The sequence below is a fragment of the Hypanus sabinus genome, chromosome 1 (genome assembly GCF_030144855.1).
Source record: "Hypanus sabinus isolate sHypSab1 chromosome 1, sHypSab1.hap1, whole genome shotgun sequence".
NCBI classification, from domain to species: domain Eukaryota; kingdom Metazoa; phylum Chordata; class Chondrichthyes; order Myliobatiformes; family Dasyatidae; genus Hypanus; species Hypanus sabinus.
In genome coordinates, this window is record NC_082706.1 from 204,662,811 (window position 1) to 204,681,166 (window position 18,356).

An 18,356-nucleotide genomic window follows, 5' to 3' on the forward strand; every position below is an offset into this window, starting at 1 on the left:
CTGGTGTTGAAGGACCAGGTGAGATTCTCCGTCAGGTGAACACCAAGAAATTTGGTCCTCTTTACGATCTCTACCGAGGAGCCGTCGATGTTCAGCAGGGAGTGGTCGCTCCATGCCCTCCTGAAGTCAACAACCATCTCTTTTGTTTTGTTCACATAAGAGACAGGTTGTTGGCTCTGCACCAGTCCATTAGCCGCTGCACCTCCTCTCTGTAAGCTGACTCATCGTTCTTCCTGATGAGACCCACCACGGTCATGTCATCGGTGAACTTGATGATATGGTTCCAGCTGTGTGTTGCAGCAGTCGTGGGTCAGCAGAATGAATAGCAGTGGACTGAGCACGCAACCCTGGGGAGACCCCATGCTCAGTGTGATTGTGTTGGAGATGCTGCTCCCGATCCGGACTGACTGAAATCTCCCAGCTAGGAAGTCTAGGATCCAGTTGCAGAGGGAGGTGTTCAGGCCCAGTAGGCTCAGCTTTCCAATCAGTTTCTGAGGGATGATTGTGTTGAATGCTGAACTGAAGTCTATGAACAGCATCTGAACATATGTGCCTTGTTTGTCCAGGTGGGTTATAAATGAGGGAAGAGCATAGGTATTTTGTATCAGTCTTCACTATGGAAGACACTAGCAGTATGTCAGAAATTTGCGAGTGTCAGGGGCAGAAGTAAGTGCAGAACTATTACTCAGGAGATGGTGCCTGGGGAGATGAAAGATCTAAAGGTAGATAAGTTGCCTGGACCAGATGGATAACATCCTAGGGCTCTGAAACTATTGGAGGCATTAATAAAAATCTTTCAAGAATCTCTCGTTTCTGGAATGGTTCCAAGGGAAGGGAAAGTTGCAAATGTCACTCCGCTCTTTAAGAAGGCAGAAGAAAGGAAATTATAGGCCAATTAGTCTGACTTCAGTGGTAGGGAAAATGCTGGAGTCAACTGTTAAGAATGAGATTTCAGGATACTTGGATAAAGTAGGCCAAAGTCATCATGGTTTCCTTCAGGGGAAATCTTAACTGACCAATCTGCTGGAATTCTTTAAGGAAATAAAAGGCAGGATAGACAAAGGAGAGTCAGTTTGCTTGGATATTCAAAAGGCTTTTGACAAGGTGCTGCACATGAGATGCTTAACAAAATATGAGCCCATAGTATTACAGGAAAGATACTAGCATGGATAGAAGATTGGTTGATTGGGAGGAGGCAAAGTGACTGCATAAAGGCTGCCGGTGACAAGTAATGTTCCACTGGGGTCAGTATTGGTACTCAAACACGAGGAAATCTGCAGATGCTGGAAATTCAAGCAACACACAAAAATGCTGATGGAACACAGCAGGCCAGGCAGCATCTATAGGAATAAGAATAGTTGACATTTTGGGCCGAGACCCTTCGTCAGGACCCTTCGACATGTCCTGACCAAGGGTCTCGGCCCAAAACGTTGACAGTACTTCTTCCTATAGATCCTGCCTGGCCTGCTGCGTTCAACCAGCATTTTGTGTGTGTTGTCAGTATTGTTACTGCTTCTTTTCACATTATATGTCAAAAATTTGGATGGTGAAGTTGATGAGTTTGTGACCAAGTTTTCAGACAATAGAAAGATAGGTGAAGGGACAGGTAGTGTTGAGGAAGCAGGGAGGCTGCAGAAGGACTTAAATAGATTTGTTGAATGGGCAAAAAGTGGCAGATGGAATACATTGTAGAAGGAATAAAGGCACAGACTATTTTCTAAATGGTAAGAAAACTGAAAAACCAGTGGTGCCAAAAACATTTAGGAATCCCTGTACAGGATTGTATAAAGGTCAACTTGCAGATTGAGTCAGAAGTAAAGATGGCAAATGCAATGTTAACATTCATTTCAAGAGGACGAGAATATAACAGCAAGGATATGATGCTGAGTCTTTAAAAGGCATTGATCAAACCGCACTGGGAGTATTGTGAGCAGCTTTGAGCCCCTTATCTAGAAAGGATGTGCTGGCATTGGAGGCGGTGCAGAGGAGGTTCATGAGAACGATTCCAGGAATGGAAGGGTTAATGTATGAGGAGCTTTTGATAGGTCTGGTCCTGTACTCACTAGAGCTTAGAAGAATGATGGCTAATCTCACTGAAACCTATCGAATACTGAAAGGCCGAGAGTGGCTGTGGAGAGGATATTTCCTATAGTGGTTGAGTCTAGGACCAGAGGCCACAGCCTCAGAATAGAGGGATGTCCACTTCCAACAGAGATTTCTTTTCGAAGGAATTTCTTTCGCCAGATAGTGTGAATCTGTGGAATACCTCCAAGGATGGTTGTGGGGGCCAAGTCAATGAGTAAATTTAAAGCAGAGATTGATTGATTCTTGGTTAGTCAGGACATCAAAAGTGACGGCAGGAGAATGGGGATGAGTGGGCACCACGGTAGTGTGGCAGTTAGTGCAATACTATTACACATCAGGACATTCTAGAGTTCGGAGTTCAATTCTGGTGCCGTTCTGTAATGTCCTCCGTGTGGAATGCATGAGTTTTCTCCCAAAGTTTCCACCCAGAATCCAGATATGTACCAAGTAGGTTGACTGGTCATTGTAAGTTGCCCTGTGTTTAGGTTAGGATTAATTAGACTCGTCAGTAGCTGCTCAAAGGGCCAGAAGTGCCTGTTTCATGCTGTATCACTAGAATCACGATGGAATGGTGGAGTAGACTCAATGGGCAGAGTGGCTGAATATCGTCTCAATTCCCCACCAAACTATCCACAACACCATCAATTTCTGCCCAGCACTGTCCCTGATAACAGTGATCAGTTTGCAGACTGAAGTTCAAAGATTGACAAGATTGGTCAACAACCAATTCACAGAAGATAACAAAGTGTGCAAAAAAAAGACGAATAATACTGAGAATATGAGTCGTAGAGCCCCTGAAAGTGAAAATGTAGATTGTCAAATCAGTTCAGGGCTGTGGTTGCGGTAAACAGAAAAACCTGACAGGCAACCAAAGTGCAAAAGAAAACAAACTGTGCAAACAAAAAATAACACTGAGAAGTTGTAAAGAGTCCTTGAAAGTGAGTCTGTAGATTGTGGAATCAATTCAGAGTTGAGGTGAGTGAGGTTATCCATGCTGATTTTGGAGCCTGATGGTTGAAAGGTAATAACTGTTCCTGAACCTGGTGGCATAGGACCTGAGGCTCCTGAACCTCCTGTCTAATAGTAGTAGCAAGAAGAGGGCATAGCCTGGATGGTGGGGATTTTGGTAATGTCTGCCTGCCCTATAACACTGCCGATGTTATTCTAGTAGAAGTCTGTCTGTTTGCAAAGCTGCACCTTGCAATTGCAAAAACTGATCACTCTCGGGAAGCGTTGGATCCTGATTCACTGGCGATCCAAAGATTCTTCGGATTCTCTTCAAGAATGAGGCGTAAAGCTTGTTGTTTAGTGTCTATCCATTGAGCTTAGTGAATGTGAAGATAGGTTGATATGGAATGTGGAAATTAGCACTATTTCCACTCCAGACAGTTGTAAATTATTTCTCAACTTTGTTCACCAACAAAATTAATGACCCAAAGTAGAATTTTTATAGTGCGATCACTCGAGTCAAGTACAATGTTCTCCCAAGTGGTTGTCCAATCGTGGGTCTTCATGTGGCTGAGAAAGGCCATTCCAGAGTCCACATAATCCTGCCCTCTTTGCCACTTGCTGATCACCACAGGACTTAACATGGGATGTTAGGGTGTTTTACCCTCATGAAGAACGTCTATGTGTGACTATTTAATGTGGAGAGATTAATGCACGGGCAGCCCCACACGGTCTTTGAAAGATTGTGGTCAAGGTCTAGTGGCATGGAATGCAAGACCACTGAGGACCTTTCACTGCTGTAGTCTTCCTCCGCCTTCACTGCTGTGGTGCTGTGCCATCATCTTCCACCAGCTCCACCGTTGTCTTGGTTGGATCGCCCTTTGTCTGGAACCTCCCCCTTGACCTTACTGCCATGGGTGACCCTATCAGGAGCTAAACACCAGATGGCAAAACTCCAGACAGCATCGCTCTTGGGATGTCAGGAACTCACTAGCCTCTCCACTAGAACAAGGTGACGATCCTCGGAGAAATGTCCCAATTGTCTTTTGTCACAATACCAAATGCAATTATCCCAAATGTTACTCTGATGCAATTGTTTGGCATTATTGCCAAAATTCAATTTTGCAAATCAAAGAAGAAATGTTAGCGAAAGGGAACAGAGTGTCCAACCTCTCAGTTTTCCAGGGTACCCGTGCTGCACAAGTAGGTCACCAGATGTAGGGAAGAAAAGCCTGAACTATCTGGATTACTGAAGCTGAGCACTCTTTTATATATGAAGCAAGTGTTTGGATGTGTCTTTGGCAATTTCAGAGGTTCAAAACAAGTTAAAAATAATATAAATAAACATATGTCAGTAATTAAGAGAAAACATCCCAGCTCTTAAGGCAGATTCCTCACAGAGCTTCTTGTAATCATGCCTTGTCCTCAGAAATGCCTGCCACAAGAAAAAATGTTTTCTAATTACTGGCTTATAAATTGTTTACACACAATAAATGGTGCTGTGAGTAAATGATAAATCATAAACATGCTTTTAAAGGTTTTATATGGATGTAAGCTGCAGGCAGCTGGCACACTGACATGATAAAGATCAGAGGTTGCAATTCACGTTGCTTTTGCTTCTCATCTTGCTTTTCAAAGCAAATAACTTTTGGTGTCGATGCCAGTGTTACTGCCAACAACACAAGGGTCATATGAGTTTGTATTGCACGAACTACTCCCACTGGCAGTGCATTTTGGGAACTCAGACTCATGCTTGCCTTTCTTGCATAACTGGTTAATGGTGGCACAGCAGGATCAAGATATAAGAAGTACATTTATGTGATCAGCTTCTTAAGTGAACAATCTTTTTAAATACAGAAAGGACATTCATGAAAATTATCTCCAAAATGAAAAGGTTGGTGTATGAGAAGTGGCTCTGGGCCTGTTCATTCATTATGTGCCCATGTCATGGCCTTTCCATGACCATGACTGGTCTTAGCAAATATTTCTACAGAAGTGGTTTGCTGTTGCCTTCTTCTGGGCAGTGTCTTTACAAGACAGGTGACCCCAACCATTATAAATTCTCTTCAGAGATTGTCTGCCTGGTGTCTGTGGTCGCATAACCAGGACTTGTGATCTGCACCAGTTACTGATACAATCATCCACCACTTGCTCCCATAGCTTCATGTGACCCTGGTTGGAGGGGAGGGAGGGGGTCTAAGCAGGTGCTACAGCTTGCCCAAAGGTGATGCAGGCTAGCAGAGGGAAGGAACACCTTACACCTCCTTTGGTAGAGACATATCTCCACCCTGCCACCCATTCTGGGCCTGGACTCAACAGAATCTAGAACAAGGAGTGATCTCATTGAAACCTACTGAAAATCGAAAGGCCTGGATAGAGTGGACAGGAAGAGGATGTTTCCTATAGTGGGGAGTTTAGGACCAGAGGACAGAGTTTCAGAATAGAATAGAGGGACGACCCTTTAGAATACAAGGTGGTTGAATCCGTGGAATTCACTGCCACAGATGGCAGTGGAGACCAAGTTATTTGATATATTTAAAGTGGAGGTTGATAGATTGCTGATTAGTAAGGGTACCAAAAGTTAAAGGGAGAAGGCAGGAGAATGGGGTTCAAAGGGATCATAAATGAGCCATGATCAAATGGCAGGGAGACTCAGTGGGCAGAATAGCCTATTTCCCCCCCTCTGTGTCTTATGGTCTTAAAGTGGTGGACACGACCCAGTCCATCACAGCCAAAGCCCTCTTCACCAATGAATATATTTAGATGAAGAGCTGTCACAGGAAAGCAGCATTCATCATCAAGAACCTCACCACCATTTGAGCATTTGGTCACAAGCACCAGATTCAAGAACAATTGTTACCCTACAACCATCAGGCTCCTGAGCAGGCTTGGATAACTTCACTCACATTTCTGAACTGATTCCACAACTTACAGACTCACTTTTCAGGACTCTACAACTCGTGTTCTCAATATGACTTAGTTTTTTTATTAACCCAATTTGCCCATTGGTTGTTTCTTGATCTGTTTATGTATAGCTTTTCATAAACTCTTATGAATTTCTTTATTTTCCCATATGTGCCTGCAAGAATTGAATCACAAGGTTTCATACATATATTCATTCATTTATTTATTTACTTTTAGCTATACAGCACGGAGTACAGAGACTCCTTACAGAGTAGCACCAGAATTGAACTCCGAACTCTGAAATGCATCATGCTAACCGCTACATTACCATAGCATCCAACAAAACGTATTTTGGTAATAAAAAGTACTTTAGCTTGGACTTTGAGCTGTCCATGTTCTCACCAATCCATCTTATTTCTACTAGCCCCTGCCTCCCCTTCCCCCTATCCTCTTTCTTCTGGCTATCACCCCTCTCCATTTTGTACAGCACTATGTAAGCATCAACACTGCTTGTAGTCTTTCCCTACTGTACTGATTTCCCCATTTCAAATATCTCTGAAATCATTCTTGGTAATCTCCAATTTAATACTGATTGGAAGTCAAACCAGCATAGGACTTGTACAGTGAACAGTCAGGCCCTGAGGAGTTTTGTAGAACACAAGGACGTAAGAGTGCCAGTACATAGTCTGCAGAAAGCAACATCACAGATGGACAAGGTGGTGGGATATTGTGTACAATTTTTGTTTTTTGTAAATTTAGGCATAGCCCAGTAACAAGCCCTTCTGGTCCAACAAGCCTGCACCAGCCAATTGCATCAATGTGACCAACGCAGCAACTAACCCGTACATTTTTGGGGGGAGGAAGGAAACCAGAGCTCTTGGAGGAAACCCACACAGTCACGGGGAGAACGTACAAACTTATTACAGACAATGATGTGAATTGAACCGAGATTGCTGCCCCCCTAAGAGGTCACCTTGATATAGGAAAGACACAATTAAACTAGAAATAGTGATGACTAGATTTATTGACTTGACTCAAAGGTCTGAGTTATAGGGAGAGTTTGGGCAGGCTTGGACTATATTCCATTATATGTAGGAGTGAGGGATGACCTAATAGAGGTGGATAAAATCGTGAGAGTTAATATACATAATCGTTTTCCCAGTGAAAGGGAACTTAAAAACTAGAAGGTATGGGTCACACACACAAAATTCTGGAAGAATTCAGCAGGTCAGGAGCATCCATGGACAGACTCAGCAGGTCAGGCAGGATCCATGGACAGACTCAGCAGGTCAGGCAGGATCCATGGAGGGACTCAGCAGGTCAGGCAGGTTCCAAGGACAGACTCAGCAGGTCAGGCAGGATCCATGGACAGACTCAGCAGGTCAGGCAGGATCCATGGACAGACTCAGCAGGTCAGGTAGGATCCATGGACAGACTCAGCAGGTCAGGCAGGATCCATGGACAGACTCAGCAGATCAGGCAGGATCCATGGACAGACTCAGCAGGTCAGGTAGGATCCATGGACAGACTCAGCAGGTCAGGTAGGATCCATGGAGGGGCTCAGCAGGTCAGGCAGGATCCATGGAGGGACTCAACAGGTCAGCCAGGATCCATGGAGGGACTCAACAGGTCAGGTAGGATCCATGGACAGACTCAGCAGATCAGCCAGGATCCATGGACAGACTCAGCAGGTCAGGCAGGATCCATGGACAGACTCAGCAGATCAGGCAGGATCCATGGAGGAACTCAGCAGATCAGCCAGGATCCATGGAGGGACTCAGCAGATCAGCCAGGATCCATGGACAGACTCAGCAGATCAGGCAGGATCCATGGACAGACTCAGCAGGTCAGGCAGGATCCATGGACAGACTCAGCAGATCAGGCAGGATCCATGGAGGAACTCAGCAGATCAGCCAGGATCCATGGAGGGACTCAGCAGATCAGCCAGGATCCATGGACAGACTCAGCAGGTCAGGCAGGATCCATGGACAGACTCAGCAGGTCAGGCAGAATCCATGGACAGACTCAGCAGGTCAGGCAGAATCCATGGACAGACTCAGCAGGTCAGGCAGGATCCATGGACAGACTCAGCAGATCAGCCAGGATCCATGGACAGACTCAGCAGGTCAGGCAGGATCCATGGACAGACTCAGCAGGTCAGGTAGGATCCATGGAGGGGCTCAGCAGGTCAGGCAGGTTCCAAGGAGGGGCTCAGCAGGTCAGGTAGGATCCATGGACAGACTCAGCAGGTCAGGCAGAATCCATGGACAGACTCAGCAGATCAGGCAGGTTCCAAGGAGGGGCTCAGCAGATCAGCCAGGATCCATGGACAGACTCAGCAGATCAGCCAGGATCCATGGACAGACTCAGCAGGTCAGGCAGGTTCCAAGGAGGGGCTCAGCAGGTCAGGCAGGATCCATGGAGGAACTCAGCAGGTCAGGCAGGATCCATGGACAGACTCAGCAGGTCAGGCAGGATCCATGGAGGGACTCAGCAGGTCAGGCAGGATCCATGGACAGACTCAGCAGGTCAGGTAGGATCCATGGACAGACTCAGCAGGTCAGGCAGGATCCATGGACAGACTCAGCAGGTCAGGCAGAATCCATGGACAGACTCAGCAGGTCAGGCAGAATCCATGGACAGACTCAGCAGGTCAGGCAGGATCCATGGACAGACTCAGCAGGTCAGGCAGAATCCATGGACAGACTCAGCAGGTCAGGCAGAATCCATGGACAGACTCAGCAGGTCAGGCAGGTTCCATGGACAGACTCAGCAGGTCAGGCAGGATCCATGGACAGACTCAGCAGGTCAGGCAGGTTCCATGAACCCATGGAGGGATTCAGCAGGTCAGGAGCAGTGCTGGAGGAATTCAGTGGTTCGTGCAGCAGCTGTGGGAGGAAAGCTGACCATCTGTCAGCATTTTGAGTCAAGACCTTGTATTGGGACTGAGAGTCAAAGTCAGTCTTCTACCCCTCACCTTGGACCTACAGAGTTCCTCCAGTACTGCCTTTTACTCTAGCACCTGCAGTTTCTTGTGACTCCTTGAGCTACTGTTCATAGTCCATCATTTCAGTTAAAGAGCATCACCCCATCTCTGCCTTGTCCACCTTTTCTCTACTTTTCCCATTACTTGGGAAGCAAGCCGGTACATACACAGAAGGTGCTACATAAATACAAATTATTGGTGTGACAAATAGACAGGAGCTGGACAAAATTAAGACCACAGCTAAATAATAGTTATGTCTACACATGAAATTTGGATCAGAATCATAGAGCACAACAGCACAGAAACAGGACCTTTCAGCCCACTTAGTTCATGTATACAGTTATTCTGCAGAGACCGATCAACCTGCATCCGGAACAAATTCCTCCATACCCCTCACATCCATGTACTTCTCCAAGTTTCTCTTAAGTATTGCAGTCAAACCTGCATCCACCACTTCTTCTGGCAGCTCTTTCCACATTCGCTTCACTCTTAAACAGCTTAAACAGTTCCCCTTAAACAGTTTACCTTTAACCCTTAACCCATGACCTCTAGTTCTAGTCTCACCCAATGTCAGTGGAAAAAGCCTGCTTGCATGTACCTTATCTATACCCTTCATAATTTTGTATACCTCTATCACATCTCTCATTTTCCTACAGTCCAGGGAATAAAGTCCTAACCTATTCAACCTTTCCCTATAACTCAGGTTCTCAAGTCAATTGCATTAAAGACTCAATGGAAAACTGATATAGCTTCAGCTAGCTATATTAAAACAGAGAAATTCACAGTGAAAATCTTCGTAGCTTAGAATTCAGAATAGCAGTAAAAGCTGTTTTGCCAGCTGGAATGAAAGGAATTTCCAACACTGTTTCTCTGCCAATGCCAGATCTGTCCTATCCAATTACAGGGGCATCTCATAGTGATCCTAATATAGTTCACATGGAGTGAGGGATGTGCATTTTAATTCTTGTGAACAGTTGTGTTTGCAAGCAGATGGGTGCATTCAGTCTGTTAGAAGTGCTTTTTTTCAGAAATCTAACATCAACCTACCTACTTCTACATTTAAATTTGCAAAGGGTAGTCAGTTTTAACGTGTTAGTAACTAGTAGGAAGTAGTACAAACAGTAATCTGGGAGTTTAACTCAAGATGCATGGTTTTCCTGGGACATTCTATTAAAACAAGATAAGAGCAAAACTGTAAACACAAGAGATGCTGGAAATCTAGAACAACACACACAAAATGCTGGAGGAACTCAGCAGGTCAGGCAGCATCTACAGAGAAGAATAAACTGTGGATGTTGCAGGCTGAGACCCTCCATCCGGACTGGAAAGGAAGGGGAAAGAAGGCAGAATAAGAAGGTGAGGGCAGAGGAAGGAGGTCAAGCTGAAAGGCAGTGGATGAGATCAAGTGGGGAGCGGACAAGTGGGGGAAATAAGAAGATGGGAGGTGAAAGTTTGGAAGGGACAAAGAAGAAGGGGACAGGAAATACAGAAAAAGATATTTTCTGTGATTCTCAATATATGGCAAAAATAGAAAAGATGAGGTTAGATAAACACAAGAGATTCTGTAGATGCTGAAAATCCAGAGCCACACACATCATGTGGAGGAACTCAGCAGGCCAGACAGCATCTATGGAGAGGAATAAACAGTCGATGTTTCAACCCTTCGTCAGAGCTGGAAAGAAAGTGGGAAGATGACAGAAGAGCAAAATTGGACTGATTTGATGAGTCACAAGCAAACACGGCAATAAAGTCTGACCTCTTTAGCTGATTCTTTCATCACACCACATGTATTATTTTATGTAAGAAACTTTAAAGAAAGACACCATAAAGCGCGCTACATTCTACAACCCATGGATTCACTTTCAACGACTCTTCAACTCATGGTCTCAGTATTATTAATTTACTTATTTAGTTATTATTTTGTAATATATTGCATTTGCACGGTCTGTCAGTGCTTAGCACAATGGTTGTTTGTCAGTCTCTGTCTGTGTGTAGCTTTTCATTGATTCTGTTGTATTTCTTTGTTCTGCTGTGAACGCCAGTATGAAAACGTATCTTAGGGTAATATACTGTGCGCTTACATATACATACCTAATTTGATAATAAATTTACTTTCAAATTTGACAAGGTGAATACAGGTCACACGTATTTGACAAGATACCACATATTAGGCCTACCATTGAGACTAAAGGCCATTGTATAAAAGGGACAAGAGCAGTATGGATAGAAAATTGTCTAAGCAGGGTTTCGGCCTGTAACTTCAACTGTACTTTTTTCCACAGATGCCGCCTGGCCTGCTGAGTTCCTCCAGCATTTTGTGTGTGTTGCTCGGATTTCCAGCCTCAGCAGATTTTCTCTTGTTTGAGGTCAGAGGGGAATGGCTGGACTGGTTCAAGCTGACAGGAAGGAGATAGTAACCCAAATAACCATGCGCAGAGGGCATCTCTGAATGCACGACACATTGAACACAGCAGAAGACCACAAACCTACACTCAGTGGCCATTTCATTAAGTACAGTAGGTCTACTTTAAAAAAATTAATAATGAAGGGTCTCGGCCCAAAACACTAATTGTTAATTCTCCTGCATAGATGCTGCCTGACTTTTTGAGCTATTCCAATATTTTGTGTGTGTTGCTGAAAACAATTACCATTTTTATTTTGGTAGTTACATACCTGGTAAGGAACAATGCTTTCGTGTGCTGTACCCCATCGCTTTGCTTCTTTACCACCACTGAGATAATTTGCAGCCACGTGGGTCAGGCACGCAACCTGGTCAAAACAAGGATTGCCAGAATTAAAGGGTATTTTTAAAATTTCTGAATACATCACAAATTTATTTCCTAATCATTAATAAGATTGTCCCTTTCGATATATAAAATAAATAAATAAATAATACTAAGAACATGATTTGTAGGGTCCTTGAAAATGAGTCCATAGGTTGTGGAATCAGTTCAGGGTTGAGGTGAGTGAAGTTATCCCCTCTAGTTCAGGAGCCTGATGGTTGAGGGTTACTAACTGTTCTGAACCTGGTAGTATGGCTCCCGTACTTCCTTCCCAATGACAATAGTGAGAAGGGAGCATGGCCTTTATGCAGGGAGTCCTTGGTGATGGATGCTGCTTTCTTGTCGCAGCTCTCCTTGTAGATGTGCTCAAAGGTAAGGAAGATTTTCCAGTGATGAACTGGGCTGAAATCATCAGAGAATATTGAAGACATTTATAATTATTTTTACATTTGTCTGCTGACTGCTGAGAACTGCTTGTTCTTGCCAATAGCACCATGTACCATTAATTTACAGAACATGGCACTCAGGGATTTGGGCTATATATATATTTCTATGTGTCACTGTATGGCTACTGCTATCTTATATGAGCAATGTGTGCTTTTTGCTGTGTGTGACTGGTGATATTATGTGTTGCACCTTGGCCCTGGAGTAAAGCTGTTTCGTTTAGCTGTATTCATGGGCATTGTAGTGACAATTAAACCTGAATTTGAACCTGAAACAGATGATTGTTAAGTTTCAAATTTTTTGCAAGGACCATTGTTTATTCAAATTCATATTGCTCTTAGGAATAAAAAATGAAGAACAATAAAATTTCATCTGCCATCTGATTGTTCTGAAATCCTAGCTGTCTGGCATTTGGCATATTTTGACCTGATATGTCGACAATTCCACTGAGTTCCTCCAGCAGATTGCTGTTCTCAGCAATTAGTGCTCCCAGTAGTTATTTAACATATTAAGCCGAAAAATATCAATGTTTCTGTGCCTGAGACTAGGTTGGTAAATTAAAGAGGCTCTGTGTGGATATGACTACACATTCAGTTGCCACTTTATTAGGTACACATATACACCTGCTCATTATTGCAAATATATAATCAGCCAGACATGTGGCAGCAACTCAGTGTACAAAAGCAGTATAGGATGAAGTGGTTCAGTTGCTGTTCAGACCAAATATCAGAATGGGGAAGAAAAGTGATCTAAGTGATTTTGACCGTGGAATGATTGTTGCTTACAGGCTGGGTGGTTTGAGTATCTCAGAAACTGCTGAACTCCTGGGATTTTCACATTCAACAGTCTCTAGAGTTTACAGAGAACAATGGTAAAAGCAAAAAAAAAACACCCAGTCTGTGGCAGTTCCGTGGGTGAAAAGGCCTTGTTAGTCAGAGGAGAATGGCCTAAATGGTTCAAGTTGACAGGAAGGTGACAGCAACTTAAGTAACCACACATTACAACAGTGGTGTGCAGAAGAGCACCTCTGAATGCACAACACATTGAAACTTGAAATGGATGGGCTACAGCAGAAGATCATGTGCATACAGAAGGTAACTACTAAAAATGGCCACCGAGTGTTTGTTAATCCATGAAAGTGCTTCAATCATCTTCTCTTTCATTCTTTTTACATTCCATTTTTGCAGATGACCAGGAGACTTAGGAAAAGGAAAACATGCCACATCACGTCCAAATCAATTAGTGAACTTTAACTACTATACACTTGGAGGGAAAACTATTATTAAGTGACTTTACATACAAGAGGAAATCTGCAGATGCTGGAAATCCAGCAGTATCTACGGAAACGAACATAGTCAACACTTCAGACCGAGACCCTTCATCAGGGTCTCTTCATCAATGACTTTAGACACAAATTCACTTTAAGCTATATTAAGAAAACTTTGCAGCCAACAACTTGGAACTCTACTGTGAAGATAAATGTTGCACCATTGTGAAACCACCTGAATATTATCTTTCTGGCTGAAAGCTGGACCAGGTAACAATTTTTTTTTTTTGCACAGCAACTGCTCTAAAATGATACACAAAGTTGAAAATTCCAAGGTAAATTTATTATCCATGTACGTATATGTTATCCTAAACTGCTTAGAGAACCATTTTCTTGCAGACATTTGCAGAAAATATAAAGAAATGTATTTATTATTGAGAATCTGTGTGGAATATGCCCTACTGCCTCTTCAAGCCTCCTGATTTAATCCTAGCCTAATCGCGGGACAATTTATAAAGACCAATTAACCAACCAACTGGATTGTTTTTGGTCTATGGGAGGAAACAGGAGCACCCAGAGGAAACCCACGTGGTCACGGTAAAAATGTACAAACTCCTTACAGGCAGTGACAGGAATTGAACACTGGTCACTGCTATTATAAAGCATTGTGCTAACCTCTATGTTACCAGGCCACCCCAACTGATTAGAATCAATGAAAAAACATCCATAAAGACCACAATGAGCAAAAGAAGGAAAACTTGGCAAATAAAAAAATTGAGAACATGAGATGTAAAAAGTCTATGAAAGTGAGTCTGTAGGTTGTTAATCAATTCAGTGTTGTGGTGAGTGCAGTTATCTATGTTGGCTCAGGAGCCTAATGGTTGTAAAGTAATGTTAGGCTCTATAATTGTTATCTTCTTTGCAGTAATTGTTCAGTGTTTTCTAGTGGCTGCAATTCCTTTTGTAACTACTTGGTGGCAGTTGCAAGTATTGCATTATGTGAATGGGGCTATTTGATTGGTTAACTCATACCCATGGAAACTCATTTGAATTAGCAAATTCATAAGATGCAAGAAGACGTGGGTTCAGCCTCTTTACTTTGTAATTCTTCCCTGTCATCGCCTTCTGTTTCACTACTCTCCTTTCTCAATCTCTTTGTTCTCTTAGTGCATAATTAACAATTGTGAGCAACAGAATTTATGTTGTTATGACTGTGCCACAGCTCTGAGGGGCTGAAGGGTGCGGGGTAGCCCCCTCCTTTTTGAGAATCGCAAGATCACTATTGAGTCAGCTCAGGAGACCCAGGAAATGAGAGAAAGACATGCGGAATCCACAAAGAGTTGGAATGTGTCCTGGCCTCCGAAAGGCAAAGCCATTGATACCGGCTATTGTCTCTTGGAGACGGACTTGGGTATTGAATCCTGTAAGATGCATCGAAGCCCCCAGGCAATGAACCAAGGGGGAGGTTGGTGGAGGGATTGCATCATCCCAACCTGATTGACATCTGAGACCCTGTGAGTCAGGATAAAAGAGGGTCTGTGGGAACAGCCCCTCAAACGCACCAGAAGAAACGCCAGCAATCCTGTAATAGCAAAAGCCGGTGGGAAGGCCACGTGCGTCCATTTCCATTTGCCCTGGAATCGGTGAGCCTTTACCACGGAAGAACGGTCTTTAGCTAACAACGGGGAAATCAACTCCCAACGACTCTCAACGGATTGACATCATAAAAGGAATGGGCAAATTTTAACCCGTCTTTCTCTCCAACCAAAAAGCTGCAGCTTGAATGAACTAAAGTGACTTTTATATTTCCATTGGACAATACATTATCTCCTAGACAATGATAGAGCTATTCCTTATCGATTATTATTACACCCGCGATTTTAGATTTAGTATTGACGACGTATATTATCTGTATGTTTGCGTTGATATTATTTTTGTGTATTTTTATCAATAAATACTGTTAAAAATAGTACCATCAGACTTCAATGGACCTCTCTATCTTTGCTGGTAAGTGACCCAGTTACGGGGTACGTAACAATGCATATTCATGACTTCTGAAGGAGTGGCAGATCAAAAAGATCAGCAACCTACAATAGTAACTGCTGCTGGACTTGGTGATGTAGGGACTAAGGCTTCTGTATCTCGTGCCTGACGGTAGCAGCCTGGGTGATATAAGTTAATATCCACAGCGTAAATTAGGTTGGACAGCATATTGGCAATGGTGTCTTTACAAGTCTACAGCAGACATCCACAAGGAGTATGGGTTACAGGCAGGTCATGCTGCTATTTTGGAGACTGACACTTCAAACAATCACAGGATGATCATGCACACCCTCAGCAGTGCTACAAAAAGAAATTATGAACTATTCACAGGTTGGTTGCAGACTGAATTCTCTTGGCTGTTTGAGCTACAACGGCCTTTATGCATCAAAGCATTTAGGACAGAAGTCTCCCGCACCCTGTCTCTAGGTTTTCAATAAGCTGATAACATGATTACTGCCATAAGACGAGGACCTGGTCTCACCTGTTTGGAGCCGACCAGGAAACAGGCCTTGGAGTCAGCACAATGCAGCGTCTAAGCTGGAGTCGGTGCTGCCCCTAGTGTTCACTTGGCAGAAGACAACTGGACTGTGTTTGACAGCAGACAGCTGCAACATTCATGAACTCAGGGTCTTGGACTACTGTATTTTTTGGGTGTGACTCTATATTACTGATATACGTATGTACTATATATGCCTTGAGTTGTGTGTGATTGTTGGTGTTGTGTTTTGCACCTTAGCCCCAGAGTAAAACTGTTTATTTGGCCTGTATTCATTGATATTCATGTATCATGTTGAATGATAATTAAACTTGAACTTGAACCAGGAGCAGAATTAAGCCATTCTGCCTATTGATCCCATTGTGCAGAAGTCATAAGAACAAACCAAAAATCCTTATTCTGCAATAATATGAACTTTTTTTGTGGTTGAGCAATTGTAAAAATGTTAATATAACAACGGACACAAGAATCTTCCTTCTGACTCTCAAGTTTAATTATCGTTCAACCATGCATGAACACCCATGAATACAACCAATGAAACAGCATTCCTCTGGGTTCAAGGTGCAAAACACAGACCCAACAGTCATACAAAGCACAAGGCACATATAGCATGTATAATTGCAATAGCAGTAAAGATACAGTCACACAAAAAAATATGTAACCCAAGTCCTTGACTGACACGTCCAGCAAACTGATGGTGCATGGGTGTTATCGAGAAGAGCAAGCAGTTCCCAGCAGTCTGCAGATGAACATATGCATGCATGCACGTACGCAATCCAGCTTGTCTTCTACCGAGCAAACACTGGAGGCAAGCAGAGATAAGAGGGGCCAGCCCCCAATCCAGCATGGATGTCATGCCACACTGCCTCCAGTGTCTCTCCTCCTGGACCATCAAGTGTGAAAGTGGAAAAGTATCTAAAGAACCAGAGGAGACAGAAGAGGTACTTAATGAGTACCTTGCTTCAGTATTCACTATGGAAAAGGATCTTGGCAATTGTAGGGATGACTTACAGCACAATGAAAAGCTTGAGCATGTAGATATTAAAGAGGACGTGCTGGAGCTTTTGGAAAGCATCAAGTTGGATAAGTCACCGGGACCGGACGAGATGTACCCCAGGCTACTGTGGGATGCGAGGGAGGAGATTGCCGAGCCTCTGGTGATGATCTTTGCATCATCAATGGGGATGGGAGAGGTTCCAGAAGATTGGAGAGTTGCAGATGTTGTTCCATTATTCAAGAAAGGAAGTAGAGATAGTCCAAGAAATTATAGACAAGTCAGCCTTACTTCAGTGGTCAGGAAGTTGATGGAGAATATCTTGAGAGGCAGGATTTATGAACATTCGGAGAGGGATAATATGATTAGGAATAGTCAGCACGGCTTTGTTAAAGGCAGGTCAGACCCCACTTGGAGTACTGTGCTCAGCTCTAATCGCCTCATTATAGGGAGGATGTGGAAACCATAGAAAAGGTGCAGAGGAGATTTACAAGGATGTTGCCTGGATGGGAAGCATGCCTTATGAGAATAGCAACACACACAAAATGCTGGTGGAACGCAGCAGGCCAGGCAGCATCTATAAGGAGAAGCACTGTCGACGTTTCGGGCCGAGACCCTTCGTCAGTCCTGAAATGTCGACAGTGCTTCTCCCTATAGATGCTGCCTGGCCTGCTGTGTTCCACCAGCATTTTGTGTGTGTTGCTTGAATTTCCAGCATCTGCAGATTTCCTCATGTTTGCCTTGTGAGAATAGGTTGAGTGAACTCGGCCTTTTTTCCTTGGAGCGATGGAGGATGAGAGGTGACCTGATAGAGGTGTATAAGATGATGAGAGGAATTGATCATGTGGATAACCCGAGGCTTTTTTCCCAGGGCTGGAATGGTTAGCACGAGAGGGCACAGTTTTAAGGTGCTTGGAAGAAGGTACAGAGGAGGTGTCAGGGGTAAGTTTTTTTTACGACTGGTAAGTGTGTGGAATGGGCTGCCGGCAATGGTGGTGGAGGTGGATACAATAAGGTCTTTAAAAAGATGCCTGGATAGGTATATGGAGCTCAGAGAAATAGTGGGCTATGGGTAACCCTAGGTAATTTCTCAGGTAAGAACATGCCCGGCACAGCTTTGTGGGCCGAAGGGCCTGTATTGTGATATAGGTTTTCTATGTTTCTAAGGACTGTTGCAAATAGCAAGCCCACAGCATGAGACCTTGGTCTCACTACAACCGAGTCCGCGCAGGCCCCACAGCGTCGATCTTGCCAATTAACCAGTGAACCAGACTTGCAGTATTTTACCTCCATTCCCCCTTGCTACAAACTGTCCTGCAATGTACTCCAGACCATTCCAATAGTCAATTCCAAATGACCAGCAGTTTGTGGGAATAGCAGCTGAGAAGAAAGGCTGGTGTGCTGTT

At 43.7% G+C, this 18,356-nt stretch overlaps 1 protein-coding gene across 7 annotated transcripts in view; it reads right to left on the reverse strand.

Annotated features, from left to right (window-relative positions):
* The window catches only part of sugct (succinyl-CoA:glutarate-CoA transferase), a 515,386-nt gene that overhangs the window by 308,852 nt on the left and 188,178 nt on the right, over nucleotides 1-18,356 (reverse strand). For 6 of the 7 annotated variants that reach the window (XR_009514784.1, XM_059984527.1, XM_059984503.1 and 3 more), the window contains one exon: nucleotides 11,597-11,692. The exons of the other annotated variant lie outside the window; for it this stretch is intronic. Coding sequence is in view for 5 of the 6 variants with exons in the window: in XM_059984527.1 (XP_059840510.1) it covers nucleotides 11,597-11,692 (96 nt within the window). In the remaining variant the exon portion in view is untranslated. The remainder of the gene's footprint in view (nucleotides 1-11,596; nucleotides 11,693-18,356) is intronic. 7 annotated transcript variants of the gene reach the window in all.